This window comes from Lepus europaeus, chromosome 1 (assembly GCF_033115175.1).
Source record: "Lepus europaeus isolate LE1 chromosome 1, mLepTim1.pri, whole genome shotgun sequence".
NCBI lineage: Eukaryota > Metazoa > Chordata > Mammalia > Lagomorpha > Leporidae > Lepus > Lepus europaeus.
In genome coordinates, this window is record NC_084827.1 from 133,988,826 (window position 1) to 134,004,827 (window position 16,002).

The following is a 16,002-nucleotide window of genomic DNA, read 5'->3' on the forward strand; positions in this document are numbered from 1 at the left end:
TCTTCATTCTTTGAGAAATAGATGAGCACGCACTGTAGGATGATCCTTCATCTTCCTTTGCTATCAGACCCTGTATTATCTCTGAAACAGTTTCCAGATCCTATCAGGACTGGAAAAGTTCACTGATCTCTTCCTCAGTCCTTCAACTGTGACCCTCCTTTTATCTTGCACACACTCTTTCTAGCCACAAACGCTTCGAGTTTTATGGTCAGCCTTTGTTCACTTTGTTCCTTCTGCCTGTGGTGCTCTTTCCATCATCTTTGTCCAGTCACTTCTTAGCCTCGGTGTCCCTCAGCCCCCAGGGTAGGCAGAGGGGCCCTCTCCTCTGTGATCTCACGTACATAGTGCATGTCTATTGTATTTCCCTTATTTGCTTCTGTGTCTTCTCCCTGCTACACTCCTTCAAAGTAAAGATTCAAAGTTCCTTCAAAGTAAAGATTTTCTCCTCATTTTTTATTTCCTGCAAGTCCAGCCCCAGTGTATGTGTGGCACCTGGTGATTCCGCAGTAACTATTTACTGAGGGAATTCATGTTCGTTGTGGTTTTGAGGCTCTCAAGGGGCACTGAACTATATTATAGTTGGTTAAGTGTAGAAAAGGAGCGCATCATACGTAACATACACCCTGTTAGCAATTACAGAATGACGCACAGTTAGTTGCATCCATATCTTGAATACTATGTGCTGAAAAATACCAGTTTTATTATAACATAACCACCAATCAATCAACTTAAGCTGCTGATACTGTGAATTGTGGCAAATAAGAAATTAGAATCTTATAAGCAACTTTCCCTTATTGTATTTTGCTGATGTACAGAATATGAAGGTGTTTGACAAGTGGTTCGAGTTTTCCATGCTGTAGTGTTTCCTACTGAGTCATTTGCTCCTTATCAATTTTGTCCCTCCTTGTATATAACTTCACTTACAGTAACCACCTGTTCTCCAGTTGCTATTGTGTCTTGCCTGCTTTATTTACTTTGCTGATTTCCTGTTATGAAATAGGACAGTGATGATGTTGTTACTGACCTTTATCATTAGAGATGGCTACTTGGTGTCTATAGCTCACTGAGAAGCATTTTTCAGACAGTTCTTCTGTATTTCGACTTCAATCCCAGGGGGATTTTTAGGTCCTTGACCATGTACTCTACACTGAGCGTAAAGAATTTTGTTGTCTGAAAGATTATATAGTATAACACATTATGAATTTCTTTTTATCAGCAAATCATTCATTCCATAAGCATGAATGTGATTGCTTGCTAGGGTTTCTATAACAAAGTACCGTAGAATGGGTGGCTTAAAAACCAGGCATGTATATCCTCACAGATCTACAAGCTAAAAGTCCAAGTTTAAGGTGTCAGCAAGGTTGGTTTGTTCTGAGGATCTTCTTGGCTTGTCTTCCTCCATTGTCTTCGTCTGGGTGATAATCTGCTGTTCTTAAAAAGACACCAGTCATACAGGATTAGGACCAACCCATGTGACCTCATTTCACCTGAGTGACCTCCTCAAGGGCAATCCCTGCAGCTATGGTCCGACTCTGAAGTCCTGAGGACTAGGACGTAGGACTTCGACATACGCATTTGAGGACTGTGACACAATTCAATACATAACAGTGAGTAATGAGACAATTTAAATATCCTGCTCAGATACTGAAAATATTCTTAGGTTGCTTAAATACTTGCCATTGACTATAATCAGAAATGATCATCACCATGACACATTATAGTCAAACTTTCAAAAATAAAATGTAGAGGTGTTTTATAAATATATGTCCGATTCTTTACTTTTCCACCGAGCCAAATACTGACTTACTTTGTGCTCATACCTTTTTTTTTTTTTTTGGACAGGCAGAGTGGACAGTGAGAGAGAGAGAGACAGAGAGAAAGGTCTTCCTTTGCCGTTGGTTCACCCTCCAATGGCCGCTGCAGCCGGCGCGCTGCGGCCGGCGCACCGCACTGATCCGATGGCAGGAGCCAGGTGCTTCTCCTGGTCTCCCATGCGGGTGCAGGGCCCAAGGACTTGGGCCATCCTCCACTGCCTTCCTGGGCCACAGCAGAGAGCTGGCCTGGAAGAGGGGCAACCGGGACAGAATCCGGCGCCCCGACCGGGACTAGAACCCGGTGTGCCGGCCCCGCAAGGCAGAGGATTATTAGCCTATTGAGCTGCGGCGCCAGCGTGCTCATACCTTTCACTCTTGCTGATTTCTTGAAGCCACTCTGCTTCCCCAGAATAGCTGGTGAAGAGTAGAGTGATAGTGCTGCTCCTTCTTTTGGAATTCTGGGATAGAAGTTTTTTTTTTTTTTTTTTTTTTTTTAAAGATTTATTTATTTATTTGAAAGTCAGAGTTACACAGAGAGAGGAGAGGCAGAGAGAGAGAGATAGGTGGCTGACTGAGACCTGGGGGTCCCAGAAGTGACAGACAGAAACTCCAGTGACTAAATTCCATGTAGGTAGAGGTTTGACGGGGCATAACACCATCTACCACTTGAACTGGGTTGATCAACTTTGAGTTACTTTAGGCCAAGAGCTTTGGGCTATAGCCTGGATCAAATAATAGTTGTCATGGCAACCCGGATTTAGAAGTGAACTCAAAAGAAAGGTTCAAGATAGGCGATATGAATGCTAGGAAGGTGGATTGCTGAATTTGTTTTATGATAAGATTATATAGGAAAGTATTACCAGGATAGTTTGAAATGAGCTCAGACAGATGTTCTTTATCCTGGCTCAGGATCAGAATAGCCTTGGGGGGCTTTTAGAAGCAGTGCCTGAAAAAAAAAAAAAAAAGAAGCAGTGCCTGGGTTTTGAGCGTAGAGATCTTTGTTGAGATGCTCATGGACCTTGACAGTTGTCATTTTTAACAGTTACTAGGCTAAATCTGATGGGCAGCCACAGTTGAGAATTAATGACTGAGCTCACAGGCTGGGGCCATGGACCCTGGGCCTAATTTTTCCTTTGGTCTGTTTTTAACTTACTCATTTAACTAAGAATCAGTTATGCATTTTTAAATGGTTGAAAAAAATCACAGGAGGAATAATATTTTGTGACCACGGGAATTACCTGCAATTTACACTTCACTGGCTCACAATTCAAATTTTTTGGAGCCCAGCCTTACTCATTTGTTCGCGTATTAGCGGTGGCTCCTTTCACACCACAGCAGCAGAGCTGAGAGCTGTAACGGGGAGCGCCTGGCCCGCAAGGCCTATGTTATCTACTTGCTGACCCTTGCATTGCTCTAAGTAGAAGTCAGCCCAGAGCTGACTTAGAACTTAAAAAGAAGGCAAAGATTTGTGTAGCTTGTTCTGTGAGTGCGTGAGTGTGTATGTGTGTGTGAGTGTGTATGTGTGTGTGTGGTGTGGTGTGTATTTGCAGTGTATTTTGCATTTTAATTTCTGTGGGCTTTTGTTCCCTAGTCAGAGGGATGCTGATGGATCAGTAGCAAGTTTGTCCAGCAAAATATTTATCAAATGGCATTGAAACATACACTTTTTTCCTCAAAACACACAAATAAGAATAATATAATATTCAGAGAACAGTTACCCAATCTTTCTAATGCTTTATTGAGGATCTCCATATTCTCTTCTCATACCTATTTCCTAGTGAATCCCTACCCTCTATTTTTGTCTTTTTTCCTCTTTCTCCTCCATATTTGTGATTAATGCCAGCTGGGTGCCTGAGAGCATTTCCTTTCCTTGATTCAAAGCTGAAAGAAAACAATATTTATAGAAATGAGTTTAATATAAAATTATAGTTGAGCAAGACTAGGAAAATTTCACTGATTGTCATGTGAGTTTCTTTTACCTTCTTGTTTTTATCCTCTTGGACTTGGAAAATAAGGAAAGCAGTAAGATTAGGGGAAATGAGCAGAAAATGGAAAACATCTGGGAAAAAGCCCTCCCATCAGGCTGTGTTTTGTACAGAGAAGCAGCTGCCATTTTCTTCCAACCAGCCCATCCAGTTCAGAATAAGAGAGATTGTAACCTTGTGCTTAGGTTTACCCCTTTAGGCCTTGGCTTGTTTTATTTTGATTTATATTTCTGGTGGGCAGGGGGGGAGGGGAAGCAAGAAGTTGATACATATTTTTCAGTTTTTAACATATATATGAGTATGTTTAAAAATAGTGAATATGTGTCAATTGAATTGATAGAATAAAGTATTTGTTTCCAAATGGTTGATTGCTCATCATTAGATGACAGTGTTCAGTGACCTTGAACGTCTCCGTATGAAACTGCTTGGTATGTTGGATATCGCAGGCATTCATGGTGGTGTATTCTCTTTTGTATCCTGTGTGTCTCCCATCATGGTGAGGTGGTGACTGTCCCAAGCATGTTTACCCAGTAGCCACCTGGAAGGAAGCCAGTAATGTCATTATAGATGGCAGGATGCCCAGACCATCTTTCAAAAGCATTGTTTCTGCTACTAATTAAGTTTCTGGAAGGCTGGTGTTCGCTTTTTTATGAAACGTTTTGGAAAGGCTGAGGGCAGATACGTTATGAGCAGTCTTCTTATTTCTAAATTCATGGTTCAATCTAATTATACTTCAGCTTTTCTGCTTCTAAGTTTGGAGCACTGTTTGAGCTGGATGGTTTGGGGAGGGAAAAGAGTGGGTGATGTTTGCATGTTTTGTGTTTGATGCTGGCAACTCTGATTTTTTTCTTCACTTTTTTTTTTTTTTAAGGGTTCTGTACATTGGCCTGGCCTGCAACACTGCTCGCTATATTTACATTTCGTACCTGGAAAATGCCTGGACTGTTCTCCCTATGGAAGTTCTTCAAGGTAAGGCAAAAGCTGGAATTAGAATTATTTCTTTATCCAATCAAGTGGGTAGTGGAAGTCCAGGGCCGTCAGCATCTGATTCTACAAGGGAGGAGTGGAGCTTCTCTTTTGTATGGTTTTGAGTAGTTACTGAAGAGGAGATGACGTCAGGGGACAAGCTGGTTCTTCAGTTTCCCTGAATGCAGTCTGTGTTGAGCCAAACAAAGCTGGATTTGACCCACACCTTTGTAATTAAACAAAGAAGGAGGAACACTAGATTAAACTCCTGTGTGCAGCTATTAGAGGTACCCATCCAAAGGTGGTTTTAAACTATAAAAGGATTTAACTTTTAAAGGCTTTGGTGTTTTTTTTTTTCAGGTTATCTATACATATTAACAAAGGATTATCATCATAATTATCTATTCTGTTATTTAAATCACATCTGGTGGCTTACAATGAAAGCTTTATAGTCATGCTGTTGTCTTTCCATGAACTTTCTAAAACTTTGCTCAGATATTCTGGCCTGGGTTCCATCTTTGTTTTAGTGCACTGTGTCCCATCAAGATACAGACCCAGAAAGCATTTCCAAGAGCTTCTTGCCACGTACTTTACGAGTGCTGAAAACATAGGTCTCTGTTCAACTCTCATTGCCATGTTAACTCATTTAGGGCACTTTAAACAATTCCTGGAAAATGGAATTAAAAGCTAAGGTTGTTTTTTAAAAAAATTATTTAAGTTATACAAGTTTCATATGTTTCATATGAACAGATTTAGGAACATAGTGGGACTTCTCACCCTACCCTCTCTCCTGCCCTGCTGCAACCCTTCCTCCTCCCCTCCTTGGGTTCCCATTCTTAATTTTTACAATAATCTATTTTCGGTATACTTAATGATCTTGTATTTAACTACCCTGAGTAAAGGAGTTAAACAAATAGTATGAGAGAAAGAAAACAGAACAAAATTTTTTGAAATACATTCATAGTTTTTTCATTAATATACATTTCCCATTAATTTTTTGAAGATCCCCTTATATATTTCAGACTATCTCTAAAAACCCCTTTAAGAAGCTTGGCTAAACCAATTACTGCTTGCTGTTATGATTAAAACAAAGGTTAAAGCTAAAATCTGACAGCCCAACTCCTAAATCATTAATTGTACCCAACAGTCATTTATAATTTAATTACTTTTATTAAGTAATGTGCCATACAAATAAACACTGTCATTTTCCTAACACCATGGATCCAAATGCTGTACAACCAATACAATTAATTTCTTGTCAGATTTCAGCCTTTTAAGATAAAGGATTCCCGACTGTACATCTCAAAACAATGTGCAAGCTGCTTACTTATCAGAATCCATCATGGCACTGAAACAAAAGAACTTATCCTAATTTAGAGGCAACGTAATGTGTGTCCACATTCCATATCATTTAAAGAGAGCCATACTCTAACGGAGCTCTTCTCAGGTCTAATGCAATGGTGTAAATAGTGGGAGGAGATTTTTTTTCAAATGTGTAGAAAATGGGAAATTGGCCTTATAATAATAAGTAGCATCTGGAAGGGTCTTGGGGTGAGGAACGCATCCCAGCTTGTGTCATTTGAAAACAGCAAAGCACTAAGTGGGAACCACAAGAAAGAACTGTGCTGAACACAAACAGTTCTTAGAATTTCTCACCACTGGTTCCTGTTCTGTCCTTACCTGACTTAATTGTTTTGTTTATTTGTACGTTGACTCTATACTAAAAAATGTTATGCCTACAGAAAAGAAAGAATAGTGTAATAGCAGATGTACATGCCTTTTCATCTTTTAATATAAATTAGATGGAAAAGGATACGTGGCGTATGTGACTCAAGGAAGGAGGACATTCATGAAATGGTGAACAGAACAGAAGGATTTTATATAAGGGAGAAACAAATGCTGTTGTGAATTTTAAAACTCTTTTTTCCTGTTAGTTTATCAATGATGCATTAAATGGCTACTAACAGCCAGGTAGCATGGCATTTTGGGTGCTTGGAATATAGTTTAAAAAAAAAAGAAAGAAATTCACTGAGGCCCCAAGGTCTCCCCGTTTGTTCTGGAAGCCAGGAGTGTAATAACTGCACATTGTGTTCGATGGGATCGAAGCACAGGGAGCTCGGTGGAGGAAATCACTAGCTTTGTGAAGCAGGGAGTGGGAGGATGCAGATTTTAGTGGAAAATTCCCTAAACAGACCGTGAACTGGCGGGGAGAGTGAGCAGGCACCTCCAGGTGGCCTGTAGACAGCGGGCATTCCGGCAGAGAAGGCCGTGTCCGAAGCCGGATGTGGACAGAGAAAGGCGTCCTCAGGGAATGGCGTGGTGCCGAGGGCCCAGTGGATTTCTCAGCCCCAGCCGCCGCGCGCCTGGATGCATCGCGGGGAGCAGGATCCCTGGGTTCAGGGAGCTGGACGGAATCAGGAACTCAGCCTCTGCTGGCAGGCTGTGGTTCACACCACTGTTGCTTTTTCTCCTGCCTTGGGCCACCAGAAACCGAGCTACTGATCTGAAGCAGGTGAAGAAGGGGGAATGTATCTGTCAGCACACAGCCTTTTGGGCCCACACAGATTCTGGCACCAGTCTCTGGAGCTGCAGGAGTGCGTGCCGAGGAGCCTGGCTGTGCAACCAAAACAGAATCCCTTGCCTTTGTGACACACGCACCTGCCCCACAGAGAGCAGTCAGTCATCCCCGCAGGGAAATACCCCGTGTCACAGCAATACATGCCTCACTCCAAAGGGCCATTTTGCCGCTGTGGATTCTTCTACCTTTATAAGCCTTGTCCAAATGACTTTAAAATCTCTGCTTAAAGGAGACTCTACTTCAGATGCGGTAAAGGGGAGAAATGATTGCGACAAAACACTGAGTGGTTACTCATGGGACAAACCCACTGTCACGATGGATCCCCGAAGCCCATGGACTGGAAGTGTTACCTGATTAGAGCAGAGGCCCAGCCTTGGGAGGAGAGGGTTGGGACATGGGATGCCGTCTCCCATCGCTGACCGTCTCCACATGGAGCAGGCAGAGCTTCTGCTCTGTCAACAACCTTTAAAAGAGACCTTCTTCTAAAACTACAAGTAAAATCGCTCTCTTCGTCCTGTCACCCCTTGCCTTACTCCAAAACCCCAGGAGAACTAGCAACTTCCCGAGAAGCAGCAGCAAAGGAGGGGACAGAGATGTCTGTACCCACGTCTCTGGCTGCCCCTTCCTCCTCTTTGGGGTTTCCAGTGACTAACGGTGGAGGGTTCCTTGCTTGCCTGACTTCTCGGGGCTTTTGGTCATCCTCACAGCATCCCTTCTCAGGCCATTTGGTCATTCTCAGCTCCCCATGTAACAGAGAGGGAGCAGATTTGCTCTTCTTGAGACCTGTGGGAAGGAAACTGTACAGACATCTGCAATTTTCAGACTTAAGAAAAGACTCACGGATGCATTTTGGAATTGTGCAGTTGTTTTTAAATATATATATATATATATATATATATATATATATATATACTTTATTTATTTGAAAGGCAGAGTTGGAGAGAAGGAGACATACACACACAGAGAGAGACACACACAGACACATACACACACAGAGACAAAGATCAGTCTTTCCTCTGCTGGTTCACTCCTCAAATGGCTGCAACAGCCAGGGCTGGACCAGGCCATAGACAGGCACATGGAACTCCTTTTGGGTCTCCCATATGAGTTCAGGGGTCCAAGGACTTGGACCATCTTCCGCTGCCTTTCCAGGTGCATTAGCAGGAATCTGGGTCAGAAGTGGAGCAGCTGGGACTTGCTGGCACCCATATGGGATGCTGGCATTGCAGGCTGCGCCCAGCCTGCTGTGTGCCACAACACCAGATCCTGTGCAGTCATTTATTTCCCATGATCTTTTTCACATGCAGTAGCCACTGTTCCTTGCACAGCCTTACCCTTCCAGCAGCTCAGCTGCCATTTGCAGCAAATGTGTTGTTCAGTGGGCAACTCATAGCAGCATATAAAGAAGCAGAAGACATGTTTCCCGCCCATAAAGCATCTGCAGTGTATTTAAAAAGAGACAGAGGGTCTCAGTGCCTAAAGGCTTTGCTGGATGCAGAGGTAGTGGTGGCAATAATTGGTTTACATTATTTCTCAAGATCACATTTTACAAACCAATGGGAATTTTCACCTTTGCTTTTGCACAGGAGGTATTTAACCCTTCACGTGTGTGGTCAGGAATGTCAGCATTTGGTGAAAATCCCAGATGTGTTCTGCTCTTTTTTATGTGGGTATTGATTGAGAACCTTCATGAACTCAGAGATGCATGGGATCAAAATTAGTCTTGCGATTGGAATGTGTTTAAGGGGAGAGCAAAGCCAGCTGAGGAGTTGCAAGTGCTGAAGTCCTTTCGAACTTCTTGAATTAATGGCTTCAGGCCTGAGGAGGGAAAATGAGGACTGGGTCTGCACCTTCTGTTTAAGGTGCTCTCTCAGTGGGAGCCGGGTTAAGATTTTAGTGAGAGCTGACTTTTCAAGGTCACCAGAAGCTTAGTTCTGTTTGAACTATGCCGCATATGCCTATTCAGCCATGGAAGAGCCACGTTTTACTTCCTCGTAGGTTCTGGAAGAGCATGGGGAACTCATAAGAGGATTACTGTGGAGCCCTTATCTGACAGTGGAAATTTTCTAGACATGATTTCAGGCTGTTGCCCTCCATAGTGGAAATTTTCTGTCTGGCTGAACTCTTGAACCACGTAGTTAGAAACATGGATATGCAAGGTAGACAAGTGCTCTGGGTTTAGCATTCAGTTGACAAACGCATCCAGAAGTCACTGGTGTTGCTATTAATACATTTTTAATCAGAGTAATCTATAAATTATAATAGAACAATTTTACTCTTTGTCATCCCATATTTCTAGTTATTAAAAATTCTTAGGAAATGTTTTCTTCAAAACAGATATGATTTTTCCCATCAGAGTTTATTTTATTGCTTCTTGGCCTCTTGGCTAAGATCAAGTGTAGGGGCAGCACTATGGCATAGTGGGTGCTTCTGCCTGTGGTGCAGGTATCCCATATAGGCGTTGGTTCGAGTCCCAGCTGCTCCACTTCTCATCCAGCTCTCTGCTAATGTGCCTAGGAAAGCAGCAGAAGATGGCCCAAGTGCCTGGGCCCCTGCATCCGCATGGGAGACCCAGAAGAAGCTCCTGGATCCTGGTTTTGGATTAGCTTAGCTCCGGGCATTGTAGCCATTTGGGGAGTGAACCAGCTGATGGAATACCTCTCTCTCTCTCTCTTCTTCTCCCTCTCTCTCTCTCTCTGTGCCTCTCTGCAACTCTCCCTTTCAAATAAATAAATAAATCTTTTTTTTTAAATAAGTATAGAGTTTATTTGAGATATCTTCTGGTCCAAGAATCCCTTAATGGCAGTTGCATCTCACATTGAGCTCTCTGTTTTCTAAATTGTTCTCAGACTTGTGGATTGTATTACATAGGTTAGCATTAGTAATAGTAGCTCCACAGTTATTTTACAAATAGTTTTATTTCCTAACTTAGTTTAAACCCTTGAATGCAAAGGTTGTACTTTTACTTTTTGAATGCCCCAAAAGTGTGTATCTAGAAAGACTCTAAATCCTTGTTTCATTGATCTAATAGTCCTGTTATCCAGTACTGTAGTTGATATTTTCTAATTTTTAAGTGTTTTGATTAATACATGAAATTCTATCTCAAAAACTTAAAATTGTCCTTCATGGCACATCTGGAAAGACATCAGTGTGTTTTAATCATTTACTTACACACCCATGTAATTCTATAAATTAGTTAGAGTAGTTTACCAAAATATGCAACAGTGTAGAAATGTAAAGTCCCTAAGCTTGGATGAGACTGTCCCGGTTTGAATTCCAGCTCCCCTACCAATGAACTCTGTATCAGTGGGCAAAGTGCTTAAGCTCTTGAAGCCTCAGACTCTTGAACCACAGAAGAAGTTGATTTGAATATTAAATCAGCCAGTCCGTGCAAAATATTTACATAGTCCCTGACACTTATATAATTAGCCTCCAATAAATATTAGCTAGTATGCAATAACACAGTAAAATAAATTATAAATAAACAAAAAGTAGGACCAAGACAAATGTAATTTAAAAGGTTCTCTTAGAGGTTAAATAGAAATTGGGCCTGAAAGCCTAGCTATAAATTATGTGCTGAGGCCTAAGAGAAACCTGACTAGCCTGTGCACACTGTTAACATTACCGTCAGGGAAGTGACATTTTTAGGGTCTTTGATATAAAAGCAGTTCTCCTGTGTGGCTTGCTTTGGGAGAACACAGAGCATGTACACTGTAGTGCTACAAAGTCTTGACATTAAATTCAGTTAGTTGTGGGTGGTAGACTCTGCAAACCTGCTTTGAGGTATGCCTGGGTGCAGTGCCAGCATGTAAAATTCATGAGGGTCCCCAAAATGTTGAAGCATCAGCCATAGACTTTTTTTTTTTTTTTTTTTCATTTTAAAGGAACTTCTTTTTTAACTTGTACGCTGAAGCCTATAGAAGAGGTATACTGTTTGGTCTCTGTTTTTACTCATTTATGGGATTTGGAAGTTTGCTCCAATCTTGTGCAGGGTACCTATTATCCATCATCCTTTCTTTGTCATGTTCCAGCAGGTACACTGTGCCTAACTAGTTTCAGCTCAGGGTCTTTTTGTTCAGCTGCCATACTGTGCCAAGCCCTGTGCAGATTGCTGGATGTGTTGGTTCTCCTGCCAGTAAATTCTGCCTCTTTTCATCCACCAAAGTGTAAGCTCTGTGGTGGCTGGGGCCGTTTTCTGTGTATCATCACATCCTCCTAGCCCAGCAAGGTATTTGGCACCTGGTGAGTGTGCACAAGAAGTACTGTTGAATTAATGCATGGAAGGGGTTCTTGCAGTGCTGCACGTCGGCAGATGTGGAGTTGTTGACCTTTAACAATGATTGCTGCACATTTTCTGTGCAGTCTCTTTAATGTGACAAACAAAAGGCTTGTGCTGCTGCTGATAGGGCCCCTGCTCTCCATAGACCCATTGCTCTTGATGGCCCTAATACTAACAGAGCCTGGCTTGCTACTCCTCTGCTCTGTTTCCATTTCCCCATGGACAGTCTCTTATTTCCCAGTCTCCCTGTCAGGTGACTGATTTTGGCCAATGTGATGTGTCATTTCTAAACTTGGCCCATAAAACTTCTCCTGGGCTATCCCCTCCTCCCTCCTCTGTCAGCTGGAGATGGATACCTAGGGTAACCAGGCGTTGGAGTTGGCAGAGTCTCTGTGGTCTGGGTCCCTGAATGTCTGTCTGGAGCAGAGCTCCCACTCCTCCTGTCTTCTGACCATTGGACTTTGTATTAGTGAGCTTTTCATGACTATAACAAAATAGCTGACTCAGGCTGCTTACAAAGGAAAGAGACTTATTTTAGCTGAAGGTTTTGGAGGTTCTCAGTCCAAGATTGGGTCTCATTGGTCCAGTATCTGGTGTTGGCATTCTTGCTGGCAGAGTCCCCAGGTGGCATGGGCAATCACATGGTAAAAAAAGATGATGTATCTGTCTGTCATCTCTGATAAAGCCACCATAATTCAGTCTTAGAGACTCCCCTGCAACAACCTAATGCAATCTAATCCCTTTCCCAAGGCCCCGCCTCTGAACACCATAATTGGATCGAGTTTCTACCCTCTTGGTTCTGTTAGCATTTGACTTTGGGAGCCAAGCTTTTAACATGTGGGCCTTTGGGGAACACCCAAGTTTATATCCAAACTGTAGCAGACTTTATGTGAGCAAGGAAAGAAAATTCTAATATAGGAAGCCACTGACATTCAAGGTTTATCTGTAACAACAGCTAATTTTACCTTATTAACAGAGACTCTTCTACTGCCTGTCCAGGGAAGGACTTTTCTTAGGCAGGATAGGCTCTGGCTGATTTTTACCATGTTGATTTTCAGCAGCTATTTTTATCCCAGCATCTGAGACGTGCACTGAACTAAGTGAAATGTATGCTTTGGTCTATCGGTGGAAAAGGTTTGTCACGGCTGATCCTGTGTGCCAGTGCAAAAGGGTAATTATGTTTTATTAGGTGAGGATATGTCAGTGGTAGAAACAAGAAAAACAAAACAAAGCAAAATAGTCCTCGCTCCCCAGTACTTTGTCAGTTCTCACCCCTCCCAGCTGTTATGATGAGTGGTTGCCCCAAGCCAAGCAGCATTTTATAAACTTCAGCTGTCTACTTGAGAAGAAAGGATTTTTCCTCCCTCATACATTCCATTTATTGCAGTGGAGCATTTTCCTGGGCCAAGATTGAGCAATGTTGAAATGCATGTTATAGAACTAGATACCAGTGTTGAATGCTGTCTGCTGAAGAGTTATTTGGGACATATAAAAAACTTGATAATATATATGATGGATTTTTAGGGAGGAAGAGGAAGAAGGTAGTAAGAATATTCATTTTGGTGCAGGGGTTTGGCCTAGTGATTGAGATGCTAGTAGAGATGCCTGTGTCCCTCATTGGGATGCCTGCGTTCGCTTCCCAGCTCCTGACTCCAGCTTGCTGCTGTTGCAGACCGTGGGAGGCAGTAGTCGTGGCTCAAGTAATTGGGTTCCTGCCATCTGCATGGGAGACCTGGGTAGCATTCCTGGCTCAGCCCTGGATGTTGCTGGCTTTTGGGCGGGAACTTATGATTGGCAGCTGTCTCTGTGTCAGTCTGTCTCTTTGCCTCTAACATAAACAGTTTTTTAAAATATTCACTTTTGATTGGTAATTGTTGTGCTTGTTTGATATTATCAACAAAACATTTCAAAGTAAGTGGCTGTATTTACTTCACACTACTAATAGTTATGAGGACTTAGTGTAGAACCTAAGCACATAGGTGCTGAAATTAAACACCTTGGACATCAAATCCTGTTCCACTACCCTTTTGTCTGTGTGTCCTTGGCCAGGATACTCTAATTTCTCACTGTCTTAGTTTCCTGTATGGGAAAATGCAGAAAAAAATAGTACCTATTACTGGGAAGAAAAAAGGAAATAATATATGTAAAATATTTAGCATAATTATTTGTAGAGTGCTCCTTTGAAAAAAATTAATGTTCATCATAATTGTTTCTAGCGATTCTAGGCATTCAAATGTTATGTATCTTTAAATTTTTAAAGTTTTGCAGTATATAGTGTGGGTGGTCCTGAGGGACCCCAGTAAAGGTAGGAAGGACTCAGAAGCTGTGTGGACTGTTTTCTATTAGAGTCATTCATTGTTAATGTATTTATTAAGCACCTGTTATATGAGTTGTGTATATATCAGTTGTTTTATGACAAATAACCAGGGGAGGACTAACACATTTTGCAAAGAGAGTCAGTTATGTGTTGTCTTTACTATTATCAGTCAGGAGGTAACATCTTTTTTTCCCTCTTTAGAGGTTTATTTATTTGAAAGGCAGAGTTACAGAGGGAGGGAGACAGAGATGGAGAAAGAAAGAAAGAGGGAGTGATCTTCCATCTGCTGGTTCACTCCCAAATGTCTGCAGCAGCTGGGCTTGGCCAGGCTGAAGCCAGGAGTCAGGAACTCCATCTGGGCTTCCACATGGGTATATAGGCCCAAGGATTTGCTGCTTTCTCAAGCAGCAGGGAGCTGGATCAGAATAGGAGCAGCTGGGAAACCAGTATTGTAGGCAGTGACTTAATCTACTGTGCCACAATTATGGGCCCTACTTTTTTAAAAGATTTATTTTATTTATTTGAAAGAGTTACAGAGAAAGAGGGAGAGAGATATCTTCCACCCACATCACTTCCCAAATGGATGTAATGGTAGTGGTCCAGACTGAAGCCAGGAGCCTGGAGCTCCATCTGAGTCTCTCACATGGATGGCAGGGGCCCAGTTACTTGGGCCATCTTCTGCTACTTTCCCAGGTTCATCAGCAGGAACTGGATCAGAAGTGGACTAGCCAGGACTTGACCAGCACTCATGGGGGATGCTGGTGTCACAGATGGTGGCTTAACCCATTGCACCACAATGCTAGCACCATTGTCTTGTACTTGAAGGTAGAAGTCTGTGGCTCCAGGGACTGGTGTTTGATGCAGCAGTTAAATTGCCACTTGGGAGGCTGGTATTGTGGAATAGCAGGTTAAACCTCCACTTATGACACCAGCCCTGGGAAATATGGGTGCTGGTTTGTGTCCTGGCTGCTCACTTCTGATCCAAGCCCATACTAATGTGCCTGGGAAAGCAGCAGAAGATGGCCCAAGTGCTTAGACCACTGCACCCACATGGGAGACCTGGAAAAAGCTCTGGGCTCCTGGCTTTGACCTGGCCCAGCCCTGGCCATTGTTGCCATTTGGGAAGTGAATCAGCAGATGGAAGATCTTGTTTTCTCCCCCAACCCTCTGTGTGTGTGTGTGTGTGTGTATGTGTCTCCTTTTCTTTCTTTCTTCTTTCTCTGCCTTTCAAATAAAAACAAAAAAAGTTGCCATGGGATGCCAGCATCCCTTTTTGGAGCGCCTACTTTGAATCTCTGCCACTCCACTTCCAATTCAGCTTCCTGCTGATGCATTTCCTGGGAGGCAGCAGCGGATGATGGCTGAAGTACTTGGGCCCCTGCCACCCATGCGAATGAGTGAGTTGTGGGATCCTGACTTTGGCTGGGCCCATTCCTGGTTGTTGCCAGCATTTAGGGAGTGAACCGGTGGATGGGAGGTTTCTCCCCACATATTTCTCTGTGTCTCTTTCACTGCCTTTTCAATAAAATGGAAAATTGGCTTTAAATTGTAGCTTTCATATAAATACATTTACTTGTGCCACTAAGTAGATTTATTCAATTCATCGTATAAAGTTTCATCTGCTTTTTCACAATTTTTCTTTCTTTTTCTTAAGATTTATTTTGTTTATTTGAAAGTCAGAGTTACACAGAGAGAAGAGATTCAGAGAGAGATTCAGAGAACCCTCTGCTGGTTCACTCCCCAGTTGGCCACAACGGCCAGAGCTGTGCTGATCCGAAGCCAGGAGCCAGGAGCCTCCTCCGAGTCTCCCACATGGGTGCAAGGGCCCAAGGACTTTCCACTGCTTTCCCAGGCCATAGCAGAGAGCTGGATTGGAAGTGGAACAGCCAGGTCTCGAACCAGTGTCCACATGAGATGCCAGCACTGCAGGACAGGGCATTAAACCGCTGCGCCACAGCACCAGCCCTCACATTTTTCTTAAAATAAAAAAGTAAATAAAGTGGAAGTATTTTCTTTTCCTTGCTTATGATGTCTTTTATCCCTAGATTTTACAGAAAAGTTGG

The 16,002-nt window shown here is 42.6% G+C and overlaps 1 protein-coding gene across 2 annotated transcripts in view; it reads left to right on the forward strand.

Moving 5' to 3' along the window:
• The window catches only part of MFSD6 (major facilitator superfamily domain containing 6), a 90,673-nt gene that overhangs the window by 61,298 nt on the left and 13,373 nt on the right, over positions 1–16,002 (forward strand). For both annotated transcript variants that reach the window (XM_062189263.1, XM_062189272.1), the window contains exon 3: positions 4,671–4,768. In XM_062189263.1, the coding sequence (XP_062045247.1) occupies positions 4,671–4,768 (98 nt within the window). The remainder of the gene's footprint in view (positions 1–4,670; positions 4,769–16,002) is intronic.